The following is a 15,732-nucleotide window of genomic DNA, read 5'->3' as shown; positions in this document are numbered from 1 at the left end:
TGGAGAGAGGTGTTGGTCAGGATGGAGAGAGGTGTTGGTCCTGATGGAGAGAGGTGTTGGTCCTGATGGAGAGAGGGTTTTGGTCCTGATGGAGAGAGGTTCTGGTCCTGATGGAGAGAGGGTTTTGATCCTAATGGAGAGATGGTTCTGGTCCTGATGGAGTTAGGGTTGTGTCCCTGATGGAGCGCAGCCTCCTGCCAGAGGGGAGGGGGGTGAACAGTTTGTGACCAGGGTGGGAGGGGCCGGCCACTCTTGTGAGGACGAAAAAGGAGAGAAGAGCAGTGTAGTGTACACTTCAAATACCTTTCTGTACAAAATGAGGACCGTGAAGTGGACAAGTCATGCCCCCACAATGAAGCTGATGCTGGGGTATGACTTGTCCACTTCACAGACATCATTTTATGCAGAAATAGCCGCAGGCTCTCAGGTATCTGAAATGTACAGGCCCATATATCAACAATGCCTTGACACAGGGAGCAGATACTTGGACAGTGCTATGTAGGCCACCATATGATTTATTTGTGTGAAAATTTGGATAATTGGACAATGTCAAATATATAGCTTTTTTGAGGACCCTGTAATGTTGGTACAGGGACACGGGCATATCTCGATTATGCCTTGACAGAGCTAGCTGATACTTGGACAGTGCTATGTAGGCCACCTTATAATGTATTGGTTTGAAAATGGAGACAATAATAATAACAATAATAATAATAATAATAACCATTCAAAACATGTTTTCCTTAAAATGTGGTGAACATATCTTTATTTTATATAATGTTATACAAATACACTTTTCTTCAGTCAAAAAAATATTATGAAAGGCGATAATATGGAAATTAACAGAATGAAAGGTTTTGAGTTTACTGGATTTTAAATGTATATACGATCATTACAGATCTTATGAATCGTGTATTGTTGCCATTGTATACTGTACAAATATAATACGCCACTCTATTTTCTGCTTTGAAGATATAAACAATTTAAAATTGTATTTTACTTTGAAAAGTTCAGATGCTCATGTAAAGCGTTGACACTTTCTTTGGGAAATTCCCAATTAAATCAACAATATATTCAATACAAATCTAGTATTCGTAATTTGATTTGTGAGTTTTTTTACAACTTCAGTTACCCTATAAAGCCATATACATTGTTCTGTTTCTACAAAGCCTCTTAAAAGCCTCTTCTACATATACACATACATTTAAATAAAAACATGTTCTGTGGTTTGTGTCTGAGAAGCTGAAAGTATCTGTGGAGTCTAAAATAAAACTCAGAACAACATACAGCTGCTGCACGTACCATCATGTGACAGAGAAGTTACACACCTCACACAACCTGAGCAAAAGAAGAGATCAAAACACGTTGAAGAAGGGATCATGTCCTCGGCTCGTGGTGTTCATTGTCTTGATGACCAAACTCTAACCTTAATACATGAGTTATTTCTGTGTGACCCTGAGTTTCCCACAACGCAGCAGTCCCACCAGCAGCAGCAGCAGAGCCACCATCACTACGGTGAACACAGTCCTTAAGACGAGGAGGACGTGAAGGGAGTGATCCGAGGAGGGACACGTCTCTCTGTGAACAGCTGCAAACACAACACAACGTGAATAAACTAGGATAAAAAAAAAACACATATATTCTCCAAATGTTAGCTATAATGCAATATCTCACCTCTGACAGCCAGCCAGCTCTCTGGTGATTCTCCACCGTCAGCGATGCTGCACTTGTAGAGTCCTTCATCAGATTTAGAAACTCTGCAGATGTTCAGGTTCTCTGTGGAGCTGCTCCTGATGAGGCGGCCATCTTTATAGAAATCAGCTGAGAGGATGGAGGTAGTGGTCGTCTTGTTTCTGCAGCTCAGAGTCACAGATTCTCCCTCCATCACAGGAAGCACAGGACTCTCCAGGTTCCCAGAGCCACCTGAACAACATCGGGACAAAACATTCAGTTTGAGTTTTGTAGTAGAAGTTATTTACAATAGAACAATTGTTAATTTAATTGTGAAGATACTGTGATGTAAAGTCAGGTTGCAACATGCACAGAATAATTGAAAATATCAGAAATAAACTGAACACATTGATGAATGAATCAGAATTTAAACAGTTATGTATAGTAGTGTATCGTCTGCATAGAGGTTCATAATATGAAACGTGAGTGTTGAGTGTGTTATTTATATAATATTTGTAGAAAATTATTAAAATGACATCAGAGACAGAAGAAAACCACAATTTGGTTTAGATTAGTAGGCTTAATGACTACGCTCAGCTTTGTGCACAATGTTTGCTTTTATTGCACTTTCTTGATTAATTCTGTTCTTTATTTACAATATTAAGATTGAAAAAGAAAAAAGTTTGCTAAAAAAGGATATGTTTATTTTTTAACCTTGACATCATTGCACTTTTTTTGTTCTTCAAACAAACATTATAGAATCAGGTTTACTGTTAAGTTGTTTTCCACATACAGAGAAATTGTCTTGGTGTTTAATATTTCTTACATACACACAGAAAGAGAGTATTGCTTAGTTAATGTCAACATACCGGTGATAATAACGTTCACATAGACGCTTTTCTTCCCTCCAGCCTCACACCAGTAATCTCCACTGTCCTCTTTATAAGGAGATTTAATGTTGCAATTCAACTCATGAAACGAGCCCCATTTTGAACCATCACAAGTTTCCTTTCCTGCTTTGTTCCACCGTGAAATGTTCACATCAGTCAAACCATCGAAGCCCACACATCTTAAAGAGACAGGGTTGTATTCAAAGACTTGAAGTCTGGATGGTTCGATCCAAACATCTGCATCTGAAAAATAAATGTGTTGTTGAGATTAATATATAGCACTTTAAATAAAGTTATGATTTGTTCTGTTTTCTTTTTAGTAAACAAGCTTCTTACCAACTTTCTGTTCACAGAGCTGCAGAAACACCGTCATCCCTGCAGAGACAGAGACAAACATCACACTGAGTTCTTATATTAGATTTTATTACATTGAATGTATTATTTAAATGTGTGTAGTTCAACTCCTACCTTGTCAGCGTGTTCACTGACCTGATTACCTGCCCCGCCCTTATTGTTTGCACCTGTAGAGTCTAGAGATGTGTTCTGTGCTACAGTGAGTTTAGGTCAGCTTTTTGTGAAGTCTTTTGAGAGTTTTGTATTACCTTGTATATCACCTCAAGTAAATCCTTTTTTTGAATCATCTTTTGTCTGGAGTCATGCATTTGGGTCCTAACATTTTTGTGTGTGCCCCAGTCATAACAAAAAACTTATAAAATCAAGCAATATTGACACAAATCTAGCTCCATATGTTCCTTTAGCCTATATGATATCATCTTTGATATGAAAAACAGCAGATGAAGACTCAGTACTCACACAGTGTGATGCAGAGCGCTGTGGCCTCCATAGCGTCTGGCTGCTGACTGAGTGAACCTCACACTGAAATATAAAAAGAAGAGGGGTGGTCTCTTCCTGTGTGGCTCACTAATGAAACGCCTTGTGTTACGTCCCAACTAGGGGAAGAGGAATGCAACACACACCAGTATGTAATTGGTATTAATTATAAGCGTTTATTTAAAACAGCTGTAAACAAAATAGCAGGCAAACAGCCTGAAACAAACAAAAGAGCCAAAAGGGCACAGGTTGACAAATAACCAACTAAAGGAGGACTCTAAAAAGGGAGTCTAAAGACAAACAGGGAAAATACATACTAATATACTAAATAAAGAACGAAACAAAACCTCACTCTAAAAGTGGTACAACTAACCGAGGGAGTCTACACAAAACACAGCTAAACTAAAGGCAACAGTCCCAAATCCTAACTATACTCTAAACACTAACTAAGCTACTCTACACTCTAACTAACCTACTCTAGACACTACTAATCACACTAGTTTTAACCCCAGAACAAAGAGCAAGTAGCGAGAGGCATCTGTCCACATACAGAGCCTCCAGAATGACGATTGTCCCCAAGCTTTGTAATAATCTCCAGCAGGTGTGCGCCGGCTGTGCGCTGCGATTGGAGTGCGTCCGGGCCCGGCGTGCTCCAATCGCAATCTTCAGGGGCGGACCAGGAGATGGCAGCCAATGCCGGGAGGGCAACCGCACAGCTAATTTACAGAGAACACACACAGCTGAAAACACTCAGACGACCAGGAAGGCAGCAGCCGTAACACTCCCCCCCTTAAGACACAAACCCACAAACTCAACCTGACACACCAACATCACAAACTCAACCTGGACAAGCATCGGCCAACACATTCTCTGAACCCTTTAATGACGGGTGTCTACTGTTGTAGTCCCGCACAATCAGAGCCCATTGCAGGAGACGCTGGTTGTGCTTGGACACGCTGGGGCAGAATATGAATGGATCGTAACAGCTAAACACCACAATTGGCCAAAGGCTGGGTCCAAAATGAATCTTAAAATGTTGTAGCGCCAACACCAACACCAAGATCCGATGAACTACCTGACGCTCTCTGGTTACCGGGAGTGTCGAGAAGTCTAGAGGCTTGTCTGAGCCGGCGTGTTGTGCTGGTCTCATGACATCCTCGCAACAAGTCCTCCAACTAATACGACCAAATAGGTCGATTGTTTTCCTCGTTTTCCGACCCATTAATACGACCCAGAGCAGCGTTTTCAATCAACGGGTGCGTCAGCCTGTATACCTTTACGACCCACGGGCGCGTTTTAAATCAACGGGAGGCGGCGTAATGACGTACAACGTCCTCGACAACTTCTGTTAACAACCATCGTTTTTCAGACACGTACCCTCTTCAAAAATCACGGCTTTCTGTCGTAGAACAAAACGTGATCCGCCTCTTAAATTTGTGTCGACCACAGACCTTATTTCGAGCTATTTTCCCAAATCCTATGGAGAAATCTCATTGGTTCTGACGCGAGGGAACCGGAAGTGGTCAAATGCTAACTCACCGGGGTTTTGGACTCGACACTGCATCAGACAACATCCATTTATTTCCCAGACAAGCTAATAAACGTGAGTAGTCAGATATCAAAAGTATATTCATTTTGGGATATGTATTATGTTGTTTTATTTTGTCGTCTAGTACAGTGACTAAGATTACTATGTTTACCTAGGAATAATGATAGCAAAGCTAAATTAGCCAAAAGTAGAATCAGCTAACGTTAACGTGAGCATGGAAGTTATGTGATCCATCGGTTCATGCGGTTGATCCAAATGTTATCAAACGTCACATTCTTTATAACTATATTAAATACTATTTATCTATTAAGTGAAGAGTGACCAGGGGTGTAATACTGCCGGAACACCGCTCCGGCACCTAAAAACGGGGATGGTTGTTAGCATCTGGTGCTAGCTAGCTATGATAACGGATAGGCTAAGAGGCTAATGTACCTAATGTAATGTTTACACAGTTAACTTTAGTCTAAGTTATCTCAGTGGGTCTGAAACAGTTTGGTCACCATATATGGAAATACATATTTCCAAGGCACACTTTTATATTATTGTAATGTTCCACAATAGGAGTCGGAAATTCAAGTTCTTAGGTTCAATAGCTCCTTTGGTAGTATACAAATACAGGTTCATAGGTCACAGGTTGCAGGTCGCAGGTTCAACGTCACACAGCACCCTAAAAAAAATCGAATGAATCTAAAACATCGATGAAATCATTACAATTCATACTATTGGACATACAACAAATGCATAAAAAAACAAAACAGTAAATAGTTAAATATGCACAAAGATACATTTTAAAAAAGTATTATTCTTATCATTTTTTTTATTATTGAAATGTATACAGTTAAGTTTCATATGGGTGTTGACAGATGTATCCATAGATTTAGTTAATTTTGCCCTCAAGTGCACAAGATTGATGCATTTAACTTCACGGGGGCCTCCGGACCCCCCTAGAGGACATGAGGTCCACCCCCACTTAAAACATATTCACATGGATAGGATACTAAATACATGTGCACACTTTTTATATAGTAACCTTTGTACCTCAGCAGGAGGGAGTTAGTTTATAAAGGTCCTTCACTGATCACTTAACTATCACGCAGCTGTGTGCAGCATTTACTGTAAGAATCACACATTTATTCAATAATGCATACTTAATAAATGACCATTCTTTGTTGATTCTGGCTGGAGTGTTAATTGACAGTAGTTACATAAGCTTCAAAACAAGCCACAACTGCGCGTGCACACGTGCAGAACTTATAGAATTAGCAATACACCCCTGGTAATGATGATTTTAGTATTATTTTCTGTGATGATGGAGCATCAACTTTTGGATCAACCAGATATTGACAGATTAGGGTTGTCCATAACAGTCAATTTAAACATGTGACTGACTCTGTATAACATTGTTTTCCTTACTCTTGTGATTTTTGTTCATCCTATCTAAAAGATAAAAAAACATGAGTTCATTGTTTTAACAAGATTTTTCACGATATAATAAAATACATGAATCCTGTAAACATTTGTAGTATAGTATTCTTATTTTTGGTATTCCCTGACATTATCTGTGTTTCTGTTACAGACGCCTACTCAAAAAGTGTGCCAGACATGCAGGCAAAGCATAGGAGTAGCAAGTAAAAAATGCAAACAATGTGGTGCCATCCAACCCTACAAAGAGAAACTCTCCAAGCAAAAAGAAAAGGTTGCACAGGAGTGGAAGGCCACGCAACAGAAAAACCACAGTGTCAACAAAGTGTATGACTCGACACATTTACTGGTAAGCTTTTTTCTCTTGCAGATGTCAGTTATCATAAAAAAGTGTGTAAATAATCCCTGATCTTAATCTTTTTATACAAATTGTTAAATTACTGAATTGATTTATTCTTTCCAACAGTCGCCCTCATTTACTTTTTAAAAATAATCCTAATTTCTTAAGTAAGTTTATGTGAGAAGTACAGACTAGTGCACGATTACTGCACTTCATGTAATGTGTTAAGCAAAATTGTTGTCACCGTTGTATTTAAAGCTGTAAAGGCATAACACATTTTTTCGAACTGATGTTAGATAGTGTTTGTACTTGCAAGCACCCAGTTTTAGTAAAACATTATTTCTTAACCAGAAGTAACATAGTTCAGGCCAGTGGTAATTCCTAGAATCAGAGCTTCAATTTACATGTTTTTCTAATTATATCTTACAAAAAAACCTGCATTTTGGTGTTTTATATTTTATTTTGGAACTTCATGGTATGGAAAACACATAATTATGTGACTACGGTTTCCAAAAGTAAAATAAATGAAATATCATATACATTTTTGAATAAATGGTAAAACCAAGAATGTCACAGAATCAAAACCAGCCCATATTAATATAGTGCTTGAAAGACAATCAAGACCTGGAAAGAGTTAGTATTAATAAAGAGGCCCTTAAAAGCACTTTCATTAAGCTTACCAGAGTCTCTGACTTTGAGCCGTGTTCGAACAGTCATTTCAAAATTCCCCTGTAACACCAGCTTTACATCTGAAGTGCTGTTAATGCGGAACTTTGAACCTGAAATGATATAGGTTATAGCTTGCTGACATGTTTCAAAGCTAAATGTAGCTTATTCAGATATCTGAATGTGAGAATTAAATGCACAAATATTAGGCATGCCAGAAACTGACCATGATCAAAATCGGACAGCCCTGGCGAATATTAATTGATTATTCGCCGCCGAATTGAAACTAAGCCAGGAAAAAAAAGAAATACATAAATAATAATAAAAATATATATAAATAAAATCGAATTTTAAAAATAATTTTCGATTATGGAGACTGTAACGAATATTCGAAAAATACAATAATCGCTGGCATCCCTAACCCATATAAAAATAACTATGCCCATGTAAAAAAAACTCAAAGTGAACCCGAGCTCGATAAACTTCTTTTTTTTTTACAGTTCTTTTTTAGGGGCTCCCCTAAAAGGGGTCTAAAATCACACCTGGTTAATTGTGGGGTGCCTTCCTCAATGTGCACACGTATCACATCAGTGCATTTTTCACTTATGCAAAATAAATGGAGTTATAATGGCTTTAGGTGTGTGAAAATGTTTAGAACTGTTGTGTACATAATATTTCTTGTTTTTTTGTGTCCATTGTGTTCCAGCTTCACAAATGGAAAATGTTAGATCGGCGTCCCATCCTCCTTCTTGCCAAGAGAGGTACAAATGGTTTTTGCCGATTGCATCTGTCCATGGCAAATCGAGACAGAAGATGGTAACAATGCACTTGTTACCATAAAGAGGATTTACGAAAGCCTTATTAATGGTAAAGTATACAAATCTGCATGCTATATTTCAGCAATTTATCTGTTAACATGTTTTGTAAATTAGTTGCTCAGTTATCTGGTTTTAAATGTAAAAAAATGTGAATCACTGTTTACCAAGTAGTACAAATATGTCGTTATGTCTTGTTTTGTCAGTTAAAGTTCCCATGTCATGCTTTTCTGGTTATTACCCGTCCCCTTGTGTGTTATGAAGCTTTTCCTGCATGTAAACGGTCTGCAGAGTCACAAACCCTCAAAGTACACCCTGTAGCGAGTAAAACTCTAACACAGAAAATACCTGTCTATGCTGCTCTTTTTCAATTTTTTTCTTCCTGAGTATAGTGACGTAACGGGCATAGTGACGTACCGGCTCACACACACACACTCACTCAGCCTTATCTTTTCTCAGCCGAGGCTCCGCGGATCTCCTCACGCACACACGCACACACACTCACAGCCTGGCTGTGAGTGTGTGTGTGTGTGTGTGCGCTCAGGCTGAGTTCCTCGCTGTCTCGCAGACCCCACACAGCAACCAGGAAACAACACCAGTAATCCAGCTCACACTGTCTGCTCCTCGAGCCTCAAAGGGCGGAGCAGCGAGCCCCCCAACGTCCCGCCAACACGGCACCCAGACCCCACGCAGCATTCTCATCTGTTTGTCCTTACTGGTGTCATTTCCTGGTTGCTAACAAACGCCATTGTAACACAGAATCACTGATGTTCCGCTGTTTCATTTTTAGCTGTAATTACTCAGATTATAAATGTATATGGCGGATTATACTTGGTCATTTACTCACCATGCGTCTACTTTTTTTTCTTCTCAATAGTGACTTTGGCAGTTGAACCTGGGGGCCCTTGTACCACACAGGCAGAAATGGCCGCAGACCCAGGATCAGACTTGTCTGTACCTCTTACCACCGAGACTGACACTGAGTTCACTCTCTTCCTCACTCCTGTGTCCTCCGGCCTGACTCCTGCTCTCTCCTCCGGGCTGACTCCTGCTCTCTCCTCCGGGCTGACTCCTGCTCTCTCCTCCGGGCTGACTCCTGCTCTCTCCTCCGGCCTGACTCCTGCTCTCTCCTCCGGGCTGACTCCTGCTCTCTCCTCCGGGCTGACTCCTGCTCTCTCCTCCGGCCTGACTCCTGCTCTCTCCTCCGGGCTGACTCCTGCTCTCTCCTCCGGGCTGACTCCTGCTCTCTCCTCCGGGCTGACTCCTGCTCTCTCCTCAGTGTCTTCCTCACAGAAAAGAAGACCAACGAGGAATAAAGTGGCAATTAATGGTATGTGCGGGTTAATTAGTAATTATCTTATTTACATCGACTGAAACTGTGTTTGATTTTGCACATTGAATTAGTTAAAGAGAGAGAAAACAATCATCGGTACAATTAGAATACACCACCTTTTGTTTTGTTTAAGACTTTGCAGTATCAAAAGTCTCAGTGCCATTTTGAACAGTTTAATTGAGCACAATGTGATGTTAGGCAATGTTTAGGAGGTTATTGCTGAACTTCAACTTATTACCATCTTTTAATTCCTTGCAGAATGTCCCATTCATCAAGGGTCAGACACTTTCCCCTACAAAAAACTACTGAGGGAACGAATCAGGGAGGTTTGTTTAGAAAATATTTTTAAATAAATAAACAATGACAATAATGTTTCCGTGGAACCAAGTCTTATCTTATTGGATTTTCGTATACTTTGTTTAAAAGGAGTGTTTCAGTCTTAAGCATGACTGCTAATGTAAATATTGAAATTACAGTAACAATAATTTATTATTAATTTAAGGTTGAGGTACTTGTGTAATGCTTCATGTCGCATTAATGCATCATGTCCAGCCATTTATTTGTATATTACATTTTTTCTTGTAATCCTTTGTAGGTGAATTCCTATTCTTGGCAGTACAAATATTTTTTAAAATAATAATAGTATTCCAAAATATTAAACTGATGGGGAAAATGCTATTGACTATGTTACAGTCCTTCATATGTTTGAGTTAATCGTACCTACTATTATTTCAAATTATCATTTGATTTCACTGGACTTTTTGTATTTACATGTATGACATTTGAAAAAAATGAAGTTTACCTAAAATCTGTGTTTCTTTACTCAGGGCCATACCGAGGTGTTGGTGCAGTGGCAGTCTTGCTCTGGATGGTATGTATCTAATCTGAAGGTTCCTTCAGTGTAGCTGATGGGTCTGGCAGAACAGGGGCCACAAAGTAGTCTTACCAACCAACTTCATCAACCCTGAGATCACTAACTTAAACATTTTGGGTTCCTCAGCAGTAAATTGAATTTAGTTGATCACATGGGGGTGGGGAGCCATGTCATCAATGGCTCTATCAGACGTTTGCGCCATAAAGTAAGACATCCAAGTTATCTGCCCTTCGTCATTCAGACATCGCGCCCTAGAAACGCTGTCTGATTGTAACACATAAGCAGGGAAGTAGCCTACATTGAAATAGAAATTAAAATATACAATAGAGTTTATCATTGATCAATATCACTAAAGGTTAAATGATTGATATGTGAGGCTGGATGGTATTTGATCTCTTTTGTAATTACTGACTTGTTACATTTGTTCTTAACAATTATACTATAAGTATAGTTAGTAGTAATAAGTAGTATTATTTCTGTGTGCAGTCTTGCAGGCAGTTGTCTAAGTTTAGTGCTGTATGTTTGGGCATTGATAAGACAGCAAATTCAAAGAATTGGTCAAATGAAACATTGACTTTGAAATAAAAAATGTACCTTGTATTATATATGATGTACGTGTTATATATAAATATATACATTATACTGCACTTTCATCATGATATTTTTGAGTGACTTAGTATATCTTCTCATTTGAAATAGCATTGTCAACATACTGTAGAACTACATATTCCAAAAAGTAATACTTTTTGCTGTGTCAGTATTGTCATACTGATATTCTGTACAAACTGTGAAGTCCATTAAGACAAATGTAACATTTGTGATATTGGGCTATATAAATAAACATTGATTGATTGATTGATTGACTGTTTCTGTTTTACAGTGGGGCGAAGTGGAAAAATTCCTGGGAGCCAAAGGAAAACTTTTCCAGTTAAATATGGCTGACTTTTTTTTTTCTATTTTGGAGTAATAAAATACATATAAAAAAACATCTATGTAAGTGTTGTGCCTATTTGTGTTCTTATGTTATCAGTGAGCTGAAGCCAAGACAAATACAAATATGTTTTAAGTGTATCCATACAAACTCATTCTCTAAAACTGTCATGATTGGTCTGTTGTGAATGACACCCATGAGGAAAAAGGTCCTATACATTATATCACATCGGCAGGGCTGTGATGTGATGAGGCCCTCGCGAGCGTCGACGGGGGGGTGGTGTGTAAACCCTGGACACACCAAGCCGATTACAGCTAGTGGAGCCTCGCAGCAGAAACTGTGGCGCGCTCAATTGCGCCGCATTTGCGCATCAGATGAGGCTCCCTCCACAAGATGAGGGCGAGAGGCAGACGCAGTCTGTGTGGTCGGCGTGTATGGAGGGGCGGGCCTGCACATCGGCATATCACAGACTGGTGCATACATTGTACAGGCGGCAATTTGAAATGGAACGCAGCCCACACACGGCAGACAAACCCAAACACTTTTGGAACACGCCACCTCCAGACACATTAACATGCACTCCCCTAACTTTCCCCTAATCTGACATTGTATTTCATTCCATAACATATAAATATACTGTTCACCCATGTGAAACACACACACTGAAACCAAAATAATTTACAAACATGTGAAAATCTTTCATATGCGATGGAAACTTCTGAAGCAATGGAAACAGGAGTCAGAGAGACACGAGGAGAGCAGGAACTTTGATGGCAAACTGATGGTTTATTCACAAGACATGTTGTGTGCCACGAATTGACACAAAAGATGCCAAACCAATTCTGAAGATCTCTACCCCAGACCCATATTTAGCTAGTTCTGAGAGAAGAATCAACATTGTGCATAACAAGATAAAACCAACACCTCTATCAGCTGACGCCAATAGGCAGGAACAGGGAGACAAAACACTGAGAGCACAGTAGCCAAGGCTACAGGTGCCTGTGCTCAGTCAGGACAAGACCTGGGGGGTATACCACGAAACTGGTTCAACCTAACCTGGATATGTTTGAGTTAGCCGGTTGGCCTAATCCAAAACATACGCCCTCTCGCTAAACGGCACTACGACACGGGTTATCAAGTGGATCGCTCAAGCCAGCCGTGCCTATCTAGTTAGGTGCGCGTTCACATAAAAGGGGTAGTATTTGGAGCATTCGACCAATCACAAACATGGAGAAGCGTACTGACAGCGCAGCGCGTATACTTCCTGAATGAAAAGTCAACTATATAATTAGACAAATATGAAGACTTTAAACATCCATGACTCAAACACTTTATCCAGGATAAAAGCCACATAGCTGCACCTGCAAGGTGAACACAGCTGGTAAAAGAAAAAGTGTTTGAATGCGTACATTAACAGGTTTATGATATGCCCCGTCTAAGACACGATCTGACTTTAATTACATTTGACTCGAGTGTTTCGTAATGTGTTGCTTAAAATAATACTTCTGCATACAGTATGTGACACTGTAAGTGTTGCACGGCCAGATACGGCTCAGCTGACTCAGATAAGGAGATATATGATACATTATGATGTGATATGCCGCGGACTGTACTGTTACTTTGATCCAGTTACTTATGTTGTGGCAGATATTTAATTAAGCTTTCTTAACGCTAATGTTATAATAGTCAGATTGCTCTGAAGATGGGAGGTGATATTCTATTAATGTTCACATTCACACGTGAACACGTTTGGTTCTATGCAAACTCAGTAATATCCATTGTGATACAGTTATAAGGCCTTCACAAGAGACTGTCAGTGGAGATTAAAGGGGATCAGGAGCTCACGTCTTCTCAGAGTCCTTGGTATCTGGCTTGATGATTGTCTCACATTTCTAAACTTCATGTCAATAACCTGCTTAAAAAGCTGAGGGTTAGGCTAGGTTTCTTCTACAGGAACAAGTCCTGTTTCTCTGCTTGAGGCCAGGAAAAGGCTAGTCACTGTGACCTTTTGACCTGTGCTGGACTATGGTGATTTGATCTATATGAATGCACCTGCCAATTGCCTGGTCAAGTTAGATGCTGCGTATCACATTGCACTGAGATTTGTGACAAACTGTAAAGCATTAACCCATCACTGTACCCTGTATGCAAGGGCTGGTTTGCTTTCACTAACTGTACGGAGGCTCAGTCACTGGTACATTTTTATATACAAAGCCATGTTAGGGAAACTTCCATCTTATATCTGCTCCCTGATCTCACGGAAAATTGTAAGTGGCTACTGCCTGAGATCGAATGCTGTGGTTTTATTAAATGTGCCAACTGCTAGGACTGTCTTAGGGAAGACAGCTTTTAGATGCGCAGCTCCTCTGTCTTGGAATAGTCTGCAAATTAAATGGAAACTGAGCAATCTGGTGCCACTAAATGTTTTTAAAGCTCGGTTGGATGCTACTCAATCGGAAGCTATTGGTACCTGTTTATGTGGATAGTTATGTAAATGGTGCTGTATGATGTCCTTTTGTTGTTCTGTTTATGTTTTTATGTTTCGTGTGGAACCTACTTGAGCAGGTCTCCCTTGAAAAAGAAATCAATGATCTCAATGGGATACACCTGTATAAATAAAGGTTTGAAATTAAATGAAATGAGAGTCATCATCATCATGTTCTCTCTGCTGCTGCTGCTGCTGCTGGCAGCTGGAAGTGAGTCAACACTTATTATACTGCTGTTTAACAGGATAATCTGTCATATAACTTTTTTTTGTATTTGTACAGGTGTGAAGTGTGAACAGTTGACACAGCCAGCTTCTGTGACTGTGCAGCCAGGTCAACGTCTGACCATCACCTGTCAGGTCTCTTATTCTGTTAGTTAATAATAATAATAAAATTCAATAACATGCTTTAACCACTAGGTGCCCGTTTATCAGCTGTGCACCGTTATGGTGTAAATACTGCCTATCTACCAATTGGATCCAATATAAAAGTCAGCCGAATTACTGTTGATATTGCAAGGAGACATATTGTGTGAAAATAAATCTAAGATGTTGTTAAATGGCTGATATATTTGTGATCCACGTCACGTTTTCAGTTTTGGCGGCAGTTCTTCCTGTTTGTATAGAAGTCTTCTCATCAGGGCTCTATAAATAGATAACTACGGCAGATATGTAATATGTAATGCAGCCGAACCATGTATTACAATGCCGTTATGTGATTAGCTCCAAAGAGAAAAGCAAGCAAACTCGGAATAAAGTATTATTATTATTTTTTTAAATGTTTTCGGATTTCACATCGCATAAACACCATTTCCCAACGTGCATTGCGGCTAAACCATGAATCACCGAGCTGAGGATCTTGGTTATGTCTAGAAAGGATCCGTCTTGTGTAAAACTCTCGCGAGAGTTCGGCTGAATGTCACGTGGCTGAATGTTTACGTTTGGCAGGCAGCCTTTCAGTTAGGATCGTTAACATCAGTTGGCCACAGCAAATGATGGTGAGAAGCTAAACTATCTATTAATTATGTCAATGACAGGGAGTGTGATCGTTGAAAAGCGGTCTTGCTGGTGTTCAAAGAAGAATGACAACACTGTAGATCACCAACACTATGGTTTATTTTTTATTCACAGGCAAGTCAACGTTGTCGCAGTAAAAGTCCCAAGATAGCTCCTGGTGCAATAAAATGTTCCCTTGCAGTGTTTTACTATTATGTCTGATGTTTCTCTATTAATATTGCTGCTGCATTAATGTGTATGTTGCATCATGTTACTGCTGTAGATGTGTTTCCGAGCCGCTCCGATTACAACGAGAGTTACAACGAGAACGTGACGTCATATTTACAATAGAAGGATCCTTTCTAGCCATAACCGAGGATCTTGCCTACGTCTGTTTCCGGTATTGTTTTTGACGGATGTATTTTGTTATACACACATTCCTTCACATTTAATTTAAAATGTACATTAAAATATTTCATGAGGCTTTCTAAAATGTTTTAAAATATAACTACGGTTCGAGTTGAAGAGTTTATAAATTAACATGAACCGAAGCTGTTGCCTGGTAACGCAATCGTGCAACGTCACGTCCGTTAATTCCACATCCACACACATCGATTTAATAAATGAATATAGCCTTTGTATCTGCTAAAAGAGGTGCCGACCAGCTGGGGCAACAGAAAATTAGCGAAATTGAGTGTGACTATTACAAATGAAATCATTATTATATTAATATTGATAATAATAACAACCGACCGTCGGGGTAGCATTTGCTTGGCATTTCCGGGTATATCTCCACTGGTTGGGCCACGTTAACAATACTGTGTAATTGTCACGTTTGAAGGGACGAAATCGTGACAGCTTCACGTCTCCCATCATGGTAAATCGTCACATGTTCACGTCTTGCCGTGATACCGGGTTGTGCTGACCAT

General features: G+C 39.6%; 2 protein-coding genes across 5 annotated transcripts; one reads left to right on the top strand and one right to left on the bottom strand.

Moving 5' to 3' along the window:
• Nucleotides 1-726: 726 nt before the first annotated feature.
• On the bottom strand, nt 727-4,609 carry LOC307033292 (sialoadhesin-like). Of its 4 annotated transcripts, none has more exons than XM_079671693.1 (5): nt 4,486-4,609; nt 2,898-2,936; nt 2,541-2,804; nt 1,675-1,923; nt 727-1,588 (listed from the first exon to the last, which is right to left on the bottom strand). In XM_079671693.1, the coding sequence occupies exons 2-5, from the start codon at nt 2,932-2,934 to the stop codon at nt 1,440-1,442; spliced, it is 699 nt and encodes a 232-aa protein (XP_079527819.1). In that variant the 5' UTR covers nt 2,935-2,936; nt 4,486-4,609; the 3' UTR covers nt 727-1,439. The 4 variants fall into 4 exon arrangements, with proteins under 4 accessions (XP_079527819.1, XP_079527816.1, XP_079527818.1 ...); XM_079671690.1 differs by lacking the exon at nt 4,486-4,609 and adding an exon at nt 3,375-3,944; XM_079671692.1 differs by lacking the exon at nt 4,486-4,609 and adding an exon at nt 3,030-3,942.
• Nucleotides 4,610-4,929: 320 nt separating this feature from the next.
• Nucleotides 4,930-11,381, top strand: LOC307033293 (uncharacterized protein). The gene is made up of 7 exons (XM_079671694.1): nt 4,930-4,995; nt 6,518-6,712; nt 8,076-8,236; nt 9,062-9,514; nt 9,776-9,843; nt 10,345-10,388; nt 11,272-11,381. Exons 3-7 carry the CDS (start codon nt 8,137-8,139, stop codon nt 11,321-11,323), a joined length of 717 nt encoding a protein of 238 aa, XP_079527820.1. The 5' UTR covers nt 4,930-4,995; nt 6,518-6,712; nt 8,076-8,136; the 3' UTR covers nt 11,324-11,381.
• Nucleotides 11,382-15,732: the final 4,351 nt, after the last annotated feature.

This window comes from Notothenia rossii (assembly GCF_949606895.1).
Source record: "Notothenia rossii genome assembly, chromosome: 3".
In the NCBI taxonomy this organism is placed as follows: Eukaryota; Metazoa; Chordata; class Actinopteri; order Perciformes; family Nototheniidae; genus Notothenia; species Notothenia rossii.
The sequence above is the reverse complement of the archived record's forward strand: the minus strand, read 5'-3'. Positions and strand labels throughout refer to the sequence as shown.

Excerpts from the sequence above, each read along its gene's own strand:
- LOC307033292 (XM_079671690.1), bottom strand. The coding sequence starts at position 3,405 with ATGGAGGCCACAGCGCTCTGCATCACACTGT. Across the intron at positions 2,937-3,374 it reads AGCGCTCTGCATCACACTGT|GGATGACGGTGTTTCTGCAG; the intron begins GTGAGTACTGAG and ends CTGTCTCTGCAG. Across the intron at positions 1,924-2,540 it reads TGTGAACGTTATTATCACCG|GTGGCTCTGGGAACCTGGAG; the intron begins GTATGTTGACAT and ends GATGTTGTTCAG.
- LOC307033293 (XM_079671694.1), top strand. The coding sequence starts at position 8,137 with ATGGTTTTTGCCGATTGCATCTGTCCATGGCAAATCGAGACAGAAGAT. Across the intron at positions 9,515-9,775 it reads GAATAAAGTGGCAATTAATG|AATGTCCCATTCATCAAGGG; the intron begins GTATGTGCGGGT and ends AATTCCTTGCAG. Across the intron at positions 9,844-10,344 it reads TGAGGGAACGAATCAGGGAG|GGCCATACCGAGGTGTTGGT; the intron begins GTTTGTTTAGAA and ends TTCTTTACTCAG.